The sequence below is a fragment of the Chinchilla lanigera genome, unplaced genomic scaffold (assembly GCF_000276665.1).
Source record: "Chinchilla lanigera isolate Chin_1 unplaced genomic scaffold, ChiLan1.0 scaffold00089, whole genome shotgun sequence".
Taxonomy (NCBI): Eukaryota; Metazoa; Chordata; class Mammalia; order Rodentia; family Chinchillidae; genus Chinchilla; species Chinchilla lanigera.
This window is the reverse complement of record NW_004955490.1, coordinates 4121759-4139887: the sequence shown is the minus strand read 5'-3', so window position 1 is coordinate 4139887 and position 18129 is coordinate 4121759. Positions and strand designations below refer to the sequence as shown.

At 35.0% G+C, this 18129-nt stretch overlaps 1 protein-coding gene across 11 annotated transcripts in view; it reads left to right on the top strand.

Moving 5' to 3' along the window:
* Alg13 (ALG13, UDP-N-acetylglucosaminyltransferase subunit) overlaps positions 1-18129 on the top strand; it is a 70629-nt gene that overhangs the window by 607 nt on the left and 51893 nt on the right. For 8 of the 11 annotated variants that reach the window (XM_005404636.2, XM_013504530.1, XM_013504531.1 and 5 more), the window contains exons 2-3: positions 393-555; positions 2414-2552. In XM_005404636.2, coding sequence (XP_005404693.1) covers positions 393-555; positions 2414-2552 — 302 coding nt within the window. Of the gene's footprint in view, positions 1-12; positions 114-392; positions 556-2413; positions 2553-5844; positions 11190-18129 lie in introns of those variants that run through there. The other 3 variants (XM_005404642.2, XM_013504534.1, XM_013504533.1) reach the window with 2 other exon arrangements.

Sequence of the window (18129 nt, the reverse complement as noted above, 5' to 3'; positions counted from 1 at the left end):
TCGCCTGCGGACGGCGGCCGGCGGCCCCGGCGGCCCGGAGCGCGGCGTCTCCCAGCCCCGCTCGTGAGGCAGAGCCACACCGCGTTCCCCCTAGTTCGCGGCGCCGTTTCGAGGTCTCTTTGGGCTCTCTAAAGCGGGCCCGGCTCCTTCCCAACCGCGAGCCGGGTGTTCCGATTCCTTTGGGCCCTCGAGGTTCTCCGTGGGCCGGGGCGGGCCGGCCGGGAGCGCAGCGGAGCGGAGCGGGGCGCTCGTTTGGCAAAGTGAAATTGGCCGCGCGGAGGCGGCGGCGGCGCCGCTGGGGTCTGGAGACCGACTCGAAGGTTGGTTTCTGACTGCTCTTCTTCCCGAAGCCAATTTAAAAGGCCCGCGCGTTTTCTTATTTCCTGTTTCAGATCTTCAGGAGCCTTGGGTACAGCCAGCTTACTCTCCAAATTGGTAGAGGCGCGGTGGTGCCCGAACCGTTCAGCGCAGACTCCTTTACTCTGGACGTGTACAGGTACAAGGATTCCTTGCGGGAAGACCTTGAGAGAGCAGATCTTGTGATTAGTCACGCAGGTAAGTGTTTTGGAATCTCAAGGTTCAGCCTTTGACAAACAATAAGTAACTGATACTTGAACTTTTTCGTGGTAAAAAGAAAATGATTAAATCAGTGTATTTCGCGGGATAATTTCGCGGTAGCCTCGTTGAATGTAATTACTTGAATATAACAATTGAGAACTTCGGTGGAGAGAATTTATTACCGGGGAAGAGAAAGGTGGGGAATTCATCTCTGTAGCCCAGCTTTACAATAACAAACCTTAAACGCAGGGGCAAAATCATTTTCTAGTCCGAAATTAGCACGTGCACTTAGATTTGAAAGGAATGTTTAGTCCGCTGATTGGTGTAATTGGTCATAGAGAAGTTGGATTTGAAAGACTTTTTCTTTACATTTCTGTTAGGTGTGAATGTGAAATACACTCAGTAAAAAATATTCTTTAACAACCAGATATTCTTTAGAGAACTACCTAGACGATAATTTGTTTACAAGTACCTAGTGAAGCTTACAGCAGTTTTAGAAGAATAGCTTTTGAGAAGCATTGCAGCTTTACCATTGTGTGTGAGGGGATATTTCGTGCTTTTTAAAAAGTCTACTTTGAGGTGAGAAAAGTCCTTAGAAGCAGACATTACCAACAGATTGGTAATTAAAAATGTATAGCATAATAGCTAGCCGAACTTTCTGGTATTGCTTAAATACTTGGTGTTTTAACTGATTTAATGCTTCCAAACAATCCCGGGAACTAAATAATAATTAGAATATCTATTTTGGAGATGAGGAAACAGACTAAGAGGTTAAGTAACATATTCAGCCAGTAAATGGTGAGCAGTAACAATCTAGTGCTTCAACCTATGTTTTTAACTACTTATCCTAGCACAGGATATCCAAGAAAGGGTTTTACCTACTCAGCAGCTTCTTTATTTCCATTTAAAATGTTCGGATGACTTTTGATTTTAAAATTGAATCGGGGGCTGGGGATTTAGCTCAGCGGCAAAAGCGCCTGCCTGGCAAGCGCAAGGTCGTGAGTTCGGTTCCCGGTACCGGAGAAAAACCAAAAAAAAAAAAAAAAAAAAATTGAATCGATGCTAGTAGTGTGTGTATGTGTGTGTGTGTGTGTGTGTATATACACACACACACACACACACACACACACACACACACATATACTTATGGAGCTCAGCCTTAACTATCATAGGGGTGGTACCTCACAGGTAGAGTCATAAAGAGTGTTTTAATTGGTGCCTGTCATTGTTGGAGGCTTGCTTTTTCTACTTGTGTTTGAATAGAAGTAAGTACAATTGTCTCTTTATATCTATAGGGTATTGGTTGCAGGGCACCTGACCATACGAAATTGTGATGCCAAAATCCCTTATGAAAAACAGCCTGATACATGCCGGTGACCTACACACATCCTTATGTATACTTTAAATTGTTGCTAGATTTCTCATAGTATGCAATACAGTGAAAACACTATTGTTGTTATAATGATTAAAACGTGTACATATTTAGTAGAAGTGTAGTTTTTTCTGAATATTTTCATTCCACCATAGATTGAATAAGAGGGTGTAGAACCTCACAATACACGTGGATGACAGTATAGTTTTGTGTAGAATGTGTTGAACTTGAATCTTACTTGGATTCACAGCCACAGTCAGAGATACCACTATCCAGCAGGTAGCTTAGCATTGAGTCATGGCCATATAGCCAGCAGTGATTAAGATATATATTTTCAAGTCAGGTTTATAAATAGTGATAAGTGTACTTAGGTCATTTGGATGTATAATTGAAAGATTTTTATTCAACCTGAGAGTTATGATTATAAAGCTTGGTAGAGAACTTTCACTTTTTAAAAATTGCATTAACGATTTATTTACATAGGTGCAGGAAGCTGTTTGGAGACTCTGGAAAAAGGCAAGCCACTGGTGGTAGTTATAAATGAAAAGTTGATGAACAATCATCAGCTGGAATTGGCAAAGCAGCTACACAAAGAGGGGCATCTCTTCTACTGTACCTGCAGGTATACTAGAGACTGAGTTTTTTTACCTCTTTCCCAAGTTCCCCCCCTAACTGTTCTTACGGACTTACCTAACCCAGTTTGTCTCTTTTGCTGCTTCTAACACTGAACAAACATACTTTAGTATTCTTCCTTATAAAACCCTTTCATTTGTTCATCTTCCACTTTGATTTCAATCTGTGTTGTGTTTTTTCTGTAACTGTGGTCATCTTTGCGTGTGAGTGTGTGAGAGCATGTGAGTATGTGTGTGTTCATACACAAACTGCTTTTTTGAGTTCACTATTTAGATTTTTAGCATTCAAGAAAAGCATTTGATTTCAGTTAAGGTTTTTCCCTTAAAATCTTTTGGAATCTCTAAATTTAATATACTCATTTATGCAATCGCAACTAAAATGTAGCAGGCACTGTTTTAAGTGCTGGGGATATAGTCCATCCTCTTGTGGTACTTACATTCTAATGGTGGAGTTTCACACAGCAGAGTAATGCTACAGAAAAAGTAAGACAGGGTGATGTGATAGCTGGGGTAAATATTAATTAGAATCATCAGGTAAGGCTTGACAAAGCACATGACCTTTGAAGTGGAACCTGAATTACAGGGAAGAGCCAGTTATGGGAAGCTCTGAGAGGCAGAGGAATAGCAATTATAAAAGCCTAAGTTAGGAATGAACTTGGAGTCTGGTGTGTTTGAGAAACAGAGGTCAGGTTAGTGTGGCAGGAGCATAGTGAGCAAGGGAGAGTATAGTATGAAGGCTGGGAGGGGATAGCTCATGTAATAATTCTGATTATATGTATAATGGGAAGCCATTGGAGCCTTTTCAGCAGAGAATTACTTTATGGTAAGGAATATTATTTTCTAGAAATATATTAGAATTCAACAAGAACTGATCAACATCACAATAGAAGGATGAAGAAAATTGCTGGTTTGTTTTCTGTTAGTTCTTCTTTGAGATACTAGAAGCTTGCCAAAGGGCCAGGTCAGTAATTCCTAATTGTTTGACTATAAAATCTATTCTGATTTGGTGTTTTAAAAACTAAGTACCTGATGAAGTATTAATTTTATATATGTAGTTTTCTGTTATAGTAAATCAGAGTTTAAGTTAGCAATGCTTAGAAGAAACTATTTGGAACATGATAAGCTTTAATTTTTCTGATTCTGTTCTTTGGGCACTCAGTAAATACTTACTTATTCATTAGCTATTTATTCAGCAGCTATTATATGCTAAACATTTCTCTAGGCACCTGGTATGCATCAGTAAAAAAAAATAGTTTCCTATACTCATTGGGAGGAGACAGATTCACTTACTGTTTCAGAAATCAAATCATTGTTGTCTTTATCTCTTTATCTCTGTACTGATGGAAGAGGGAATGTCAGGGGGTCTGCATAATATAGAAGCCAATCTTGTAAAGTAGTGGAAGACTTCAGAAGAAAAGCTACGTAATTAAGATTATGTATGCCTCAGATAATGGGTATAGCTGCCCTTTGGTGGTTCATATTGTTAGGAGTTGACATTAGATTCCCACCTTCCTAACTGCTATGTGCAAGGCAATATTTCCAGATGCTTTTGAGGAGTATTTTCTCAATGTTGACAAGAATCATAAATATAGTTTGATGTTCCTTAGAGTAAAACGTTTTTTTTTTTTTTTGGTACCGGGAATCGAACTCAGGACCTTGCACTTGCCAGGCAGATGCTTGTGCCACTGAGCTGTATGCCCGGCACTTAAGAGTAAAAACTGAAAATGTTAAATTAGCTTTTTTTATGTGATACAAGGGGTAATCAAAATATATGGTGAATATTTTTCACATGCAGACTATTTAAAGAAAATGTATTACACTCAAAGACACATTACCTTTAATCTTCAAAACACTCCCCCTCACTTAGAACATACTTAATTCCACCCTTCTTACTGTTTTCTGAAGCAGTTCTGGAAGTTCTCTTTGAGTGTCTTTAGGAGGAGTGAGTAAAAACATACGGTGATACCTTCCAATGGAAAGGCAGGCTCATAAAACCATTACTGGATGTTCTCATCTGAATCAGGCGCTGTGCAACTTCTGGCTCCTTGCCAAAATCAAAATGCCCACGAAAGGTAGATGTTTTGTATTGATTCAAGACGTTGAGGCAGCCAGGACAGTGCAACTAGACACAAAAGATGCCTTCCAGAACTTAAGATGGGATAGAAGTGTTCAAAGTAGGGAGAATGTTTTGAAAGGGATTAATGACAATGTCTTTCAGTGTAATAAATTTTTAAAAAGTGAACATTTGCTGCATTGTTATCATACTTTATACATTATAAAAGGGAAAACATTGATTTTTACAAACATATCCTGACTTTTAACTTAGGCTGTAAAGGAAACTATACAGGTCTCCAATTTATTCTTTTAATTTTTTCCTTTTTATTAGTACATGTTTGCAGCACATAACAGCCATGTTAATCATAGGGAGTTGATACATATACATAACACACCTGAATTCTTTTTTCATCCCCTCCCCTGGTCCCTTTATTGCTTGGTCCCCTTCCTTTATGCAAAGATCTGTCTCCGTTTCCTATTAGTCTTTTATTTTGCTCTATATTTTTATTTTGAATTTCTCACATAAGAGAAACTATGTGCTATTTAAGCTTGCATGTCTGTTTTATTTCAGTTAACATTACGGTATCAATGTACATCCATTTTTTCTACAACAACTCATTTATTCTTTATGGCAGAGTAGTACTCCTTTATGTATAAATACCACATTTTATCCATTCCAGTTTATTCATTTAGAATTACTTTAATTTCAGGAAAGCTAAATATATGAAAGTATTGAGATCAGTAATTGGTTTTATTTTCATTTTGGGCAAATCATTTTTATTCTCATGCCTAGGCCGGTTGGTGATATGTCTGTTCTAATTTAGATGGCTGGTGAAAATAAATTTCTGAAGTAATAGTTTCATTTTGTCATGTCTACCCAGGTTTGAGAAGCTTCATATTGTCATATCTGCCGAGTTTTTAGAGGTATTACAAATTGCACATCCCATTGTCATTAATTACACATTTTTCCTGAAGTAACGTTTCTGAAGTATTTCAGTTGAATTAAGAGATAAAGTATCTGTTGGATTCACATTGACATTTTACAGTACTCTTTGTTTTGTAATGATTTTAGTGTATACACCTATAATAAAATACATAAAAATTTACCTGTACAGTTTAAGAAACATCAGTGTGTTCTTGGAAGTTAGCTGTAGTCATCAACTGGACAACAGATGAATTATGGAATTTTCTCCCATGTTACCTAATATTTTTCTTCTTCTGTTTTAGCACGCTTCCTGGGCTGTTACAGTCAATGGACTTATCAACACTGAAATGTTATCCTCCTGGCCAGCCAGAAAAATTTTCTGCATTTTTGGATAAAGTTGTTGGATTACAAAAATAAACATTAAACTCTCGACACTTTAAAAACACTCCCAAATCCAATCTGTGGAATGTGATTAAGTCTAATTAAATACATAGTTATACTTGTAGAATAATATACATAAGCTTCCTACATCTATAGTATATATGGGAAATTTTATATTGTAAACATTGCATTTAGGTCCAAATCCTAATTGAAATTTAGCAAACATACTAGATTTCCCTAATCTTCAATATGTAGTATGGATTCACAGGTTTTGTCCTAGAATCCCAAATGGATTTGGCATGAAAAAGTGAGATTTGGAAATGTTGAAAAGAATCATAAATATAGTTTGATGTTCCTTAGAGTAAAACGGTTTTTTTTTTTGGTACCGGGAATCGAACTCAGGACCTTGCACTTGCCAGGCAGATGCTTGTGCCACTGAGCTGTATGCCCGGCACTTAAGAGTAAAAACTGAAACAGTAAAAAAGTTAAAAATTTTTTTCATGAGAACCAGCATCTTTAGTATCATAATCTTAAGGAACTAGTTTTTTTTTTTTTTTTAGAGGAAGTATAAGTGATGTGTTGTGCTCTGAAATAAAAAAGGGCAGGAATTGCCTAGAAATAATGATCTAAGTTAGTTGATCTATTGTACTGGGAGAGACTTTATCTTTAGGAGTAGAGTGAGGTGGATATGTTCAGTTTTTTTCCCCCTCTACAATATAAAGTGAAAAAATACTGCCCGATATCGAAGCTTTAGAAAATTGAGAATAAATAAAAATGACTTACACCAACAGAACTTACTGTTGATATTTAAAGATCCCCTCTCACAATGGTAATGAAACATGTACCGTATTAGGTAATTTGACACTTTATGTGTTTATAAAATTAGTTTTACAAATAATAAATATATAATGGCTTAAGTACATGGTTTTAGAATTCATGGGTATACTGGAATTGTTTCTAATTAGAATATGTAGTCTTAAGACTATTAAGGTAGATTATTTCCACGTATGCATAGTTCTTTGGTAAAAAGTTTAGATATACTTCATCTGTGAAAGTAGAACATTTACTATACTGATCTACTTGCAGTTACATTATCCCAAAACGTTAAAATGTTTTAAACATTTTACTTGGGATGCACTGTGTAATGTTTTTGTAGATTTATTTTCCTGGTTGTGTTTTACTTAGGCTTCTATTAAGATAAATTCTTTACTAATGGTAGAAGGTGGTGGCTGAGAAGTACTCTGGGTATCAGGAGGAAGCCAACTTGGATTAAAAATATGCTGAGAGTAACCTAAAAAGTGAGTAATCCACATCTACATAGTTGAGAATTCACAACACCATAATCATAATTGTATTTTAGTGTTATAATGATGTTTTAGAAAAGATCTTTTTCAAATCCAGGGAGAGATTCTTAAATGTTTTATGGGCCCTCTTTTAGAAATGGTTTTCTCATTTTGAGAAAAATTGTGACATAAAAGTTTATATTGGTTACTCATTCTTTATTTTGTGGCCTAAAGGCTAACCAATGTCTACTCAAAAGTCAGGCAAAAAGAAAAACAGTGGACCCCCAAATCTTTTCTACTTTTCCAAAATAATGTATAATCTACCTTTTATTCAAAAGAGATTTAAATAGCTCAGCAGCACAATGCTTCCCTGGCAAGCACGAGGCCCTGAGTTCGATTCTCAGTACCAAAAAAAAGAGATTTAGGCTGTGGTGTCAATTGTATGTAGTAACATCTTCACACTTCTGTGGACTTTTGTATTGTTTTATATCAAGGGGTACTTTAGAATATCTTTCATTTGGCAGGGATTGTCAAGAATATTTCATCTAATCCCTGGGTTAGATGAAGAGAGATCAGAGATTATAGTTTGCCCAAAATAACATGTGGAAGAGCCACTAAAAGCATGCACCTTGACTCTCAGTCTTGTGCTTTTTTTTCTATCATTCTGTAATACACATTTAAGCTTTTTGTTTATAGTTTTTTGCCTACCATTTATTCATCCCTTCTAAGGAAGTTTTTTTAAAAAAAATTTTCAGTTCTTTGTTTTAGCGGGAATTTCACACTTAACTAGATATTCCTCTGTTGTATCACAACCTTATTTAGGACTTACAAACCTGCGATTCCTGAGTTTTTTTGAAATGTAGCAAAATGCTCTGGATAGCGCTGATAAGCAAATTAAAACAAAGAATTGACTTGTGGTGTCTGAAGAAAATAATACAAGCCACAGATTTTACACATGGCTAAGATAAATTCCAAGGTTACATCTTACTGGTCCTTATGAGAAATGGCAGTAAAACTTCTATTTGATGTATTTTACAATATAAATTTTGTTTCATTACATGGTATGGCTTTAGGTTCTTAGGTCAGTAAGTACAGTGTAATTTTTTTGAGTTTTTTATCAGAGGTATTAAATTTCCAGGTACAAAGAAGTAGAAGTATATTGGAGTATTCATACCATGGACAGGTTTAGAAATAAACTGCTAATACTTTCTGATGTTGGAATAGATGAAAAGTGATGTGATCTTCTGAGATGGCCTTGGGATTTAGGAATTTTAGGTAATGATACTTACAATTGGGGAGAAAAAAAAAGCTGGAAGAATTTTGTAATAAGATAGTCTAAGCAGTGAACTTAATGTAGGGTTCTAGAACATTTACAAGTCTCTAAAAAGTACTACCAGGTGTTTGATTTTAGATACTTCTAGTTTGCATACTTTTAAAGGTAAATCATATATAGGCACAAAGGATAGTATATAAAGGCTAAGACTGAATAACTAGCAGTAGTGTAGGTAATTTTCTTAGCTCTTTACTGGGCATAAGCAGTTAATCCCACTGATTTGTAGAGATGACTGGAAATCTCCATTCAGTTTGAGAGAGATGGTTCGTGGACAGCTTTTAAGTTGAGTTTTAGAAAAGATTTGAAATGTGTGCGCATAATAGCCATAAGTTTTCTGCTGTACCAAATGGTAACATTTTTATGGGGAAGTGGAGAATGAAGAATTAAGTGTGATTAACACTCGTGAATTATTAGTGCATATTGTGCACTGTTGAGCACATTTTAGACCTATGAACTCGTTCAGTGTTTATAGTAATCATATAGTAACCCTAAGGAATTGTTGATACTGTTCCATTTTGCAAATGAAGAAACAGCTTAGAAGCGCAAGGTCGTGAGTTCGGTTCCCGGTACCGGAGAAAAACCAAAAAAAAAAAAAAAAAAAAAAAAAAAAAAAAAAAGAAACAGCTTAGGAGGTTTTTTATGCCGTCTGTGACTCTAAGAGATGGGAAATAGTCTGGAATTTGTAATTAGAGCACTGAATTTTCAGCAAATTTCCAGCGTTTATGGGGACAGTTGAACCAAATATTTGAGAACAGATGACCCAATAATTCAGATTGTATGTAACCTATTAGAGTTTTTAGGTTGCTGTTTGTTTATTTATTGCAGTACTGTGGAATTAACCTAGGGCCTTCAAACTGAGCTACAATCCTAGCCCTTCGTATTTTTTTATTTTGAGACAGTCTCACTAAGTTTTTATGTTGTCTAGGCTGGGCTTAAAATTACAATCCTCTGTCTTAGCTTCCCAGAGCGTTGGGATTATAGGCACACAGCACCATGCCTGACTCCTTTTTGATTTTTTAGTTTTGAGATAGCTTTTTGCTGAGTTGTCCAGGCTCTTTCCATTTTACAGATGAAAAGCAGACCCAGTCAGTTTAAGTGGGCAAATCAAGTACATAATATTCTTTTCATGCTCCTAAGAAACTAAAATAGTAACTCAAAAGCATTGTTACATACTGTATATCTATAATTGTATTTGTCACAGATAATAACATGCTTTTATGAAATAGCTCACAGCCAGATGTGGTGGCACAGAGCTGTAATTCCAGCACTTGGGACGCTGAGGCAGGAGGATCACTATGAGTCTGAGGCCAGCCTGGGCTACTATCTCAAAGAAGATAAGGAAAAAAAAACACCCTTCCAGCTAATTTAGTTGATTGGACGGGCATATTGGTGAACACTTATAATCCCAGGACTTGAGAGGCTCAGGCAGATCTCATGTTCCAGCCAGCCTGAGCTCTACATAGTGAGCTCAGGGTCACTCTGAACAACATAATGAGACTATGTCTCAAAAAAAATTTAGTTTTAAACATGGAGTGTTATCTTAGAATTAAAACTCTGAGTATTTATATGTTTTACCAAAATTTCCCTGTTCATTAAGTGAAAGAAGAAGAAATAATAAACAGTTCTAGCAGCTAAGTTTTTTTTTGAGCAGAGAATAGTTAGTGGACCACTTCATAAGGTAGCAGCTAACAGTAATTGATATCTGACTAGGCACTAAGGCTAAGGCACTAAGCACTGAACATCCCGTGTCTTATAATTATTCTAACAGCCTTAGTTTTAAGCCACGGAAAAATGTCTAGAGCAACATTTCTCTTAAACTTTGAAGCATTAGAAGAAAAACTGGGAAAAAACAGGTGAAACAGTTATTATAAAAGATTCCTTAGGGCCTTTAATATCACTAATGGGCACTGTAAACCCTCAAAGCTAAGATGGTGGCATGTAGTGTTTATTAAAATTTTGACCTTTCCTTGAAATTTATCTTTTTAGGAATAATAAAATAACTTGTGGAACACATTGTTCTAGAGCAGTAGTTCCCAAAGGGTGTTCTCTGGATCAGCAGTATTAGAATGATATGGGAAATTGTTAGAAAAGCAGATTCTTGAGATCCATGCCAGACATGCTAAATCAGAATCTCTGGGCAAGAAGTAATCTTTTAACAAGACTTCAGATTAAGTGTCACTATTCTAGAATTTTACAAGATTGGAGTAGTTTGCTGTGGAAAATACCAAATTGGGATTTCAAGTACCGTATATTTATATATCAAAGGACAATATTAAATACCTTGAAATTGCTCCTGTTACGTACAAGATGAAGTTAGCATTATCCTACAGATCTTTTTTAAAAAATCCTATTGATTATATACTAAGTTGTAGAATGTAACCTATACTTTATTGTTTTCAACTTTTGTTCATCTTTTCTACTTTGGTATGTGATTCTTTATAATTGTGCAAACATCTACAGATTTTGTACAGTTTTAGTTCCAGTGTGATTACTGATAGGTTGTGAAAATGGAATAAGTCTTGTCATTTGAAACCTGCTCATTTGTAAAGAAGAGGTCTTGCGGCTGTAAAAGTTTACTTATTTTCACAGTTTATTATGCTATTCTGTTTCTGTTCAATGACAATAAAATGCTTCAATTTAATTTTTAAAATTTTTTAGTTATAATAATACATGTAAGTAATTTAAAATATTAATTAGTTCTACAAGGCTTTTAAGAAACAGCATTCCTGTGTCCCTCTCTCCTCTGTCTCTGATCTTGCTACTTATAGGTCACTGTATTATATTTTATGCTTTATGAATAGTATGCTCAAATAGGTCATTTTAAAATTTTGAATATCCTTATAGGTTTCCTACATGGAAGAAGAGTTTTTTTTAAAATTAATAATTTTAATTGACAACTTAGAAATTCAAAGAATAACAGTTTTAACATTTTCATATCTATGTACAATGTGGATGATTACATCAAGTTAATTAACACATCCATCACCTTATTTTTTATAGTAAGACACTTAAAATTTCCTTAGTTATTTTGAAATATATTTTATGATTGTCTATAAATCACTCTACTGTTCAATAGATCTCAGAGTATGCCTCCTTGTCTGTCTGAAACTTCGTACCATTTAATCAACTGCCTGTTCTCCATCTCACTTCTCAACCCTATTCCCAGCCTCTGGTAACCATTGTTTTACTCTTTAAGAGCTGAACTTCTTTAGATTCTACATATAAATCTTTCTGTGCCTGGCTTATTTGACGTAGCATAATGTCCTTCAGTTTTATCCATCTTGTCACAAATGACAGTTTCCTTTTCAAGGTTAAATCAGATCACATTATGCATATATACATTTTCTTCATTTATTAGTGGACACTTGGCATTGATTCCATTATCTTGGCTAAAATGAGTGGTGTTGCAGTGACCATGGAAGTTGCAAACCCTTTGACACTGATTTCGTTTCCTTTGGGTATATACCCAGAACTGGGATTACTGATGTATATGGTAGTTACTTATTTTTGAGGAACTTGCATGCTATTTTCTGTTATAAATGTACTAATTCATATTGCTACCAATAATGTGCAAGAGTTCCCTTTACACTATATCCTTCCTGATATTTTCATGTTTTTGTTAAAGGCCATTCTAACATGTAAAATGTTATCTCATTAGTTTTAATTTACATTTATCTGATTAGTGATACTCACCATACCCTCATATGTACCTGTTTTCTGTGTCTTTTGAGAAATACTCTTATGGTGTTTTGCCCATTTTTAAAATAGCCTTATTGTCTTGTTACTGAGTTGATTTCTGTATACATTTTGGATATTATCCTCTTATCAGATATAAGATATAAACATTTATATCAGATATAAGATATAAACATTTTCTCCTGTTTTTCTTTATTTTGTTAATTGTTTCCTTTATTTTGCTGAAGATTTTTAGTTTGATCCCATCCTCTTTGTTTCTGCTTTTGTTGCTTATGCTTTTGGGGGGTCATAAAAATGTTCCCTAGACTAATGTCAGAGAGTTTTTCCCATTTTCATCTAGGTTTCAGGTTTTATATTCAGGGCCTTCACAGTGAGTTCTGTACCCAGTGCTTTTTGTTTGTACTTCGAGACAAGGGCTCACCAGGTTGCTAAATTGCCCAGGTTGGGCTTGGATTTGGGATTTTCTTGTTTCAGCCTACCATAGTGGTGGGATTATAGGCATACAGCACTACCCTCAGCTTGGACTTGATTTTTATGTATAGCATAAAATAAAGATCCAGTTTTCTTTTCCTGCATCTGGATACTGGATAGCCAGTTTTTTCAATTGCATTTATTAAAGAGACTAACATTTATTGTACATTCTTGGCACTTTTATTGAAATCATCTGACTGTACGTGTATAGGTTTATTTCTGGGCTGTTACATTGGTCAGTGTATCTGGTAGGTTGGTTGGTTTGTTTTTGTGGTACTAGAGATTGAACCCAGGACCTTCACAGTGAGCTGCATTCCCAGTCTGTTTTCTATATTTAGACGGACTCGAAGGTTCCCAGGCTGGGCCCAAACTTGGGATCCTCCTGCCCCCCAGCCTTCCAGAGTGCTAGTTTTATAGGCAGGCACTGCCATCCTTAGCATATCTGTTTTTATGCTGTTACTGTGCTGTTTTGATTGTGGTTTATAATATGTTTTGAAATTAGTGACTCATTTTACCAGCTTTGTTGTTTTTGTTGAAGATCAGCTGTTTGGTTTTTTTATTTTTTTATTTTTTTTTTTTTTTTAGTATTGGATATTGAACCCAAGGAGTGCTGAGCCACATCCCCAACTCCTTTTTTAAAATTTTTAAATTTTAAGAAAGAATCTCACTGAATTGCCCAGGCTAAGGTGTTTTGTGCTTCTATACAAAATTGAAGGATTGTTTTCTCTGTTTCTGTTAAAAATGTCATTGCAGTTTTTATAAAGATTATATTGCTCTATAAATCAGTGAGTAATATGGATATTTTCATAATATTGATAGGATACATAGACACAATATTTTTCCATTTTTTTGTATTCAGTTTCTTTCATCAGTTTTACACTTTCTAGGATAGAGGTTTTTACTTTTTTCAAATGTACGTGTAATTTTGTGGTTGTAATTGTAAATAAGATTTTCTTAATTTCCTGTTTTGATAATTTTTTCTTAGTGTATGTAACTACTATTTATACAACTTACTGAATTCATTAATTAGTTCTAATAGTTTCTTGGTGGGGTTTTTTAAGATTTTCCACATGTGAGATCTATCAGCAGCTGGATATGGTGGCACATACCTATAATCTTAGCACTCTTGGGATCCTGAGGCTGAAAATCTAAAGTTCAAGCCTACCGTGGGCGATTTAGTGACTTAGTGGGACTGTCTGAAAAAATTACTAGGGATGTTGCTCAGGGAGGAAGCCCCTTGGTTCAATCCCTAGTATCTTCTCCCCTAAAAAGATCATATCAGCAAAAACAGTTTCACTTCCTCCTTTCCTATTAGGATGCGTTTTATTTCTTTCTCTTGCCTGATTGTTCTGGATAGGATATTGAAGTGGTGAGTGAACATCCTTGTCCCTAACCTTAGAGGAAAAGACTTCAACATTTCTCCATTGAGAATAATCTTAGCTACAGATTTGTCACGTATGGCTTTTATTGTGGTAGAGTACATCCCTTAACATTAATGCCTAATCCTTTAAAAGTTTTTACCATGAGATAGAGTTGAATTTTGCTAATGCTTTTTCTGTACCTTTTGAGGTGATCATATGATTTTTACCCTTCATTTTGTTAATGTGGTATATACTTCAGTTACTTATTTGTGTTTATTGAACAGTCTTTTCATCCTAAGAATAAGTCCCACATAATCAAGTAGAATGATTCTTTTAATGTTTTTAATGAATTTGCTTCTCTAGGTTTTTGTCAGTACCTATGTTCATCAGAGAGACTGGCCTGTAGTTTTGTTTTCTTGTGTCTTTGAACGGCTTGTAAAATGAGTTTGGAAATATTCTCTCTTCAGTTTTTTTAGAAGAGTTTGCATAGGATTGGTTTTTACTGCTTCTTCTAATTGCTAGAACTCAGCAGTGAAGATAATCAGGTCCTAGGATCTTCTTTGATATTTTTTATAATTGACTCAATTTTCTTACAAGTTATCTGTTCATATTTTCTTTTTTTATTTTTTAGTCTTAGTAGGTTGTACATGCATAGAAATTTATTCTAGGTTATTAAATTTTTGGCATAAAATTACTCATAGTAGTTAGGATGATTTATATTTGTGTGGTATCAATTTAAATGTCTCCTTTTTCATTTTTGCTTTTATCTGTTTTCTCTTTTTCTCAGTCTAGCTAAAGATTTATCTATTTTGCCTTTTAGAAAAACTTTCACTGATTTTTTTCCTATTCTTGTAGTTACTATTTCACTTTTTCTGCTCTTACCTTTTTTTCTTCTGCTTGCTTAGGTCTTAATTCCTTTTCTAGTTCCTTCAGGTATAAAGTTACCTTGTTTATTTGAGATCCATCTTTCTGATAAAGGAGAACTTACTGCTGTACATTTCGTCCTGGAACTGTTTTTGGTGCATCCTGTAAGTTTTGCTATGTTGTGTTCCCATCTTTGTTTGTCTGAAGGTATTTTTCTATTTTCTTTTTTATTTCTTATGTGACATATTGTTTGTTCAGGAGCATGTTGTTACACAGATCTGTGTCTTTCCCAGAATTTCTCCTTTATTTATTTATAGTTTCATGCCACTGTGATTTGAAGACTTGTTTTTGTTGTCCATCATATGATCTGTCCTGGAAAATGTTCTCTGTGTGCTTGAGAAGAATCAGTATTCTTTAACTATATGTTTGTTAAGTCTGTCAGGTTTAGCATGTTCATGTTGGGGCCATAATTCATGTCTTTTTGCCAGGTGGTTATGTACCACTAGTAGTTCAAGCTAGTGGGAATATGGTAATGTGTAGTTCAAGTCCAGTGTTTCCTTATTGATTTTCTAAGTGATGAGTCCATTGCTGAAAGTGGGGTGTAGTATTTGCTGTTGGATGGAATGTTGAGTCTATGTCTCTTACGTCTCTTTGGTGAATATGTAGTTCAAGTCCAGTGTTTCCTTACTGATTTTCTAAGTGATCTATCCATTGTTGAAAGTGAAATGTTGTAGCCCTAAAGAGACGTTATCTCCCTCTTTGTTCTCCTCCATTTTGCCTTCCTATCTTCCTAGTCTGGTTTTCAGTTCTTATAAGATCCATTTTCAGTGTTGATGCTATTGTGGTTACTTAAGTATAATATTGCTCACATAGGAACCATGTGGTAATTGTTCATTGACTTTATTTCCTTTCTGTAAAGTTGGTTTTACCTTAGGCTCTCTACACTGTGCTACACCCTCAATCCTAAGAGGGTGGTCATTTGAGATGACCACACTGGCGTTCTCTGCCATCTTTTATCTGCTTTTATCTTTTATCTGAACTCTGTCTAATTCCGCTGTTTGTCCTTCTGGGATTTCTTCTTCATCTGTGTCCTGGAAAATTCCCTGTAGTATCTCTTACTTTGAATCTCCTATTTGCAGGACTGTGAGGTTCCCCCCTCCCTTTTTTTTTTTTTTAACTTTCTGATTTTGGCTTCAAATATTTCCCAGTAGCTTGCTGAAAAAGGATGGTTACATTTTTTACTCTTTCCTGTCTGAAGACACCTTGTTCTACTTTCTCATCTGATAGCTTGACATAGAATTCAAGATTGGAATCAGATTTCCAGTTTAATTCAATTTTTTTCTTGATAAGTGTATTCTGATTCATATGGGGCTTTTTGTATGTGATCTGTTTTGCATTTCTGAAAGTGCTGGAATATTCTCTTTATCCTTACTTCATAAACTTTAAGTGCAGTGCAGATCTTTTTTCATTGTTCTCACTTCTTCATGCTTTTTCAGTCTCATTATGCATACAATACTTATGTCCTGTAGTGCTAGAAGTTTTCTTCTATCATTTCTTCTCTACTTTGTCTTTTATTGAATCTCTTGTTTTTAGATGTTGGCTTTCTTGATTACCTAATTTTCCTGTTTTCTTTCTGTAAGCTTTTCTATTCTGTAAGTTTCTCAACTTTTTTTGTCTATTATATAAGTTTCTCAACTCTAAATTTTATTTTGCTTTTTGTTTTACTTTTAAGTACAGCATAATCAACACTTTTCCTACATAGTTTTATAAGTTTTTACAAATGTGTAACAGGTAACTACTGCTGCAAACAAGCTACAGAAAATTTCTTAGACCTCATACATCTCTTTCAAGCCATTACTTTGTAGTTAACCTTCCCTACAGCTGTTAAAAACTGGCAAATGCTACCTATTTTTTCTTTAATTTTGCTTTTTCCAAATATATCATTATAATTGTAGTCATACAATGTGCAGCATTTTGAATCTTTTTTCACTTAGTATGATGTTTTGAAACTTTTATGTTTATTAATATTCTATTGTATGAGTATTCCACATTTTGTGCATTCACCAGTTGAAGTATGTTTATTGTGAAGATTTTTTTTTAATTTTTATTTTAAAGAAAATAGTACAAAAAAAAGAACAATAGCAAAATATAAACAGAACAAAGCAAAGACATTAAAAATGATACGGGGTTTCAAACCAATGATAGAGATTAACAGTGGTTGTTACATTACATATTGTTATCTTCAATGAAGTTGCTCAGATTACCAGATGTAAGAATAGAAGATTGAAGTATGTTTAGATTGTTTCTAGTTTTGAGGATTATGATTATGAATAAAGCTGCTTTAAATATTCACATATGAGATTTGGGGTATACATTTCTTTTCAGTGGATACTTTTTTTTTTTTGGTCCTTTTGAGAAAGGGTCGTGCTGTGCAGTTCAGGCTAGCCTTGAGTTCACTTTGTAGCGCAGGCTGGTCTCAGACTCACAAAGATCCAAGTGCTGGGATTACAGGCGTGTGCCACCATCCCTGGCTTCAGTGGATGCTTAAAAGTGGGGTTTCTAGGTTGCTGGGTCATGGTACCTATATTTAATTTTGTAAGAAACTGTTAAATTATTTTTAGAGTGATTGTACTGTGTTATATTCCCACTAGCAACATGATGGTTTCAGTTGTTTCACATATCTTTCAACACTTTGTATTCCCCGGTTTAAACTATTTCAGTCATTCTTAAGATGTATGTAGTTGTATATTATTAGAGATATGCACGTGGTTGGGCTGGACATACAGCTCAGTGGTAGAGCATTTCCCTACATGCAGCCTTGGGTTCAATTCCCCAGTACTACCAACAACTAAAAAAATAAGATTGCCCCCCAAAACCACATGAAAAGATGCTCAATAGTATTAGTCACTGGAGAAATACAAATCAAAACCACTGAAATTCCTCTTCACATCTACTAGGATGGCTATAATGTAAAAATATGCTGAAGTAAAAATTATATATGAATCTGTAGCAATATTTTCCTAATAGCTACAAAATGGAAGCAACCCAAACTCTTACTTATTTGATGAATAAATTGTAGTTTAACTACTGTATACAGTTGAGTGGAACACCGATACATACTACAATGGTATAGACTTTCAAAATCTTAGTGCTTTAATTTGCATTTCTCGAATGACTAATGATATTGAACATTTTCTG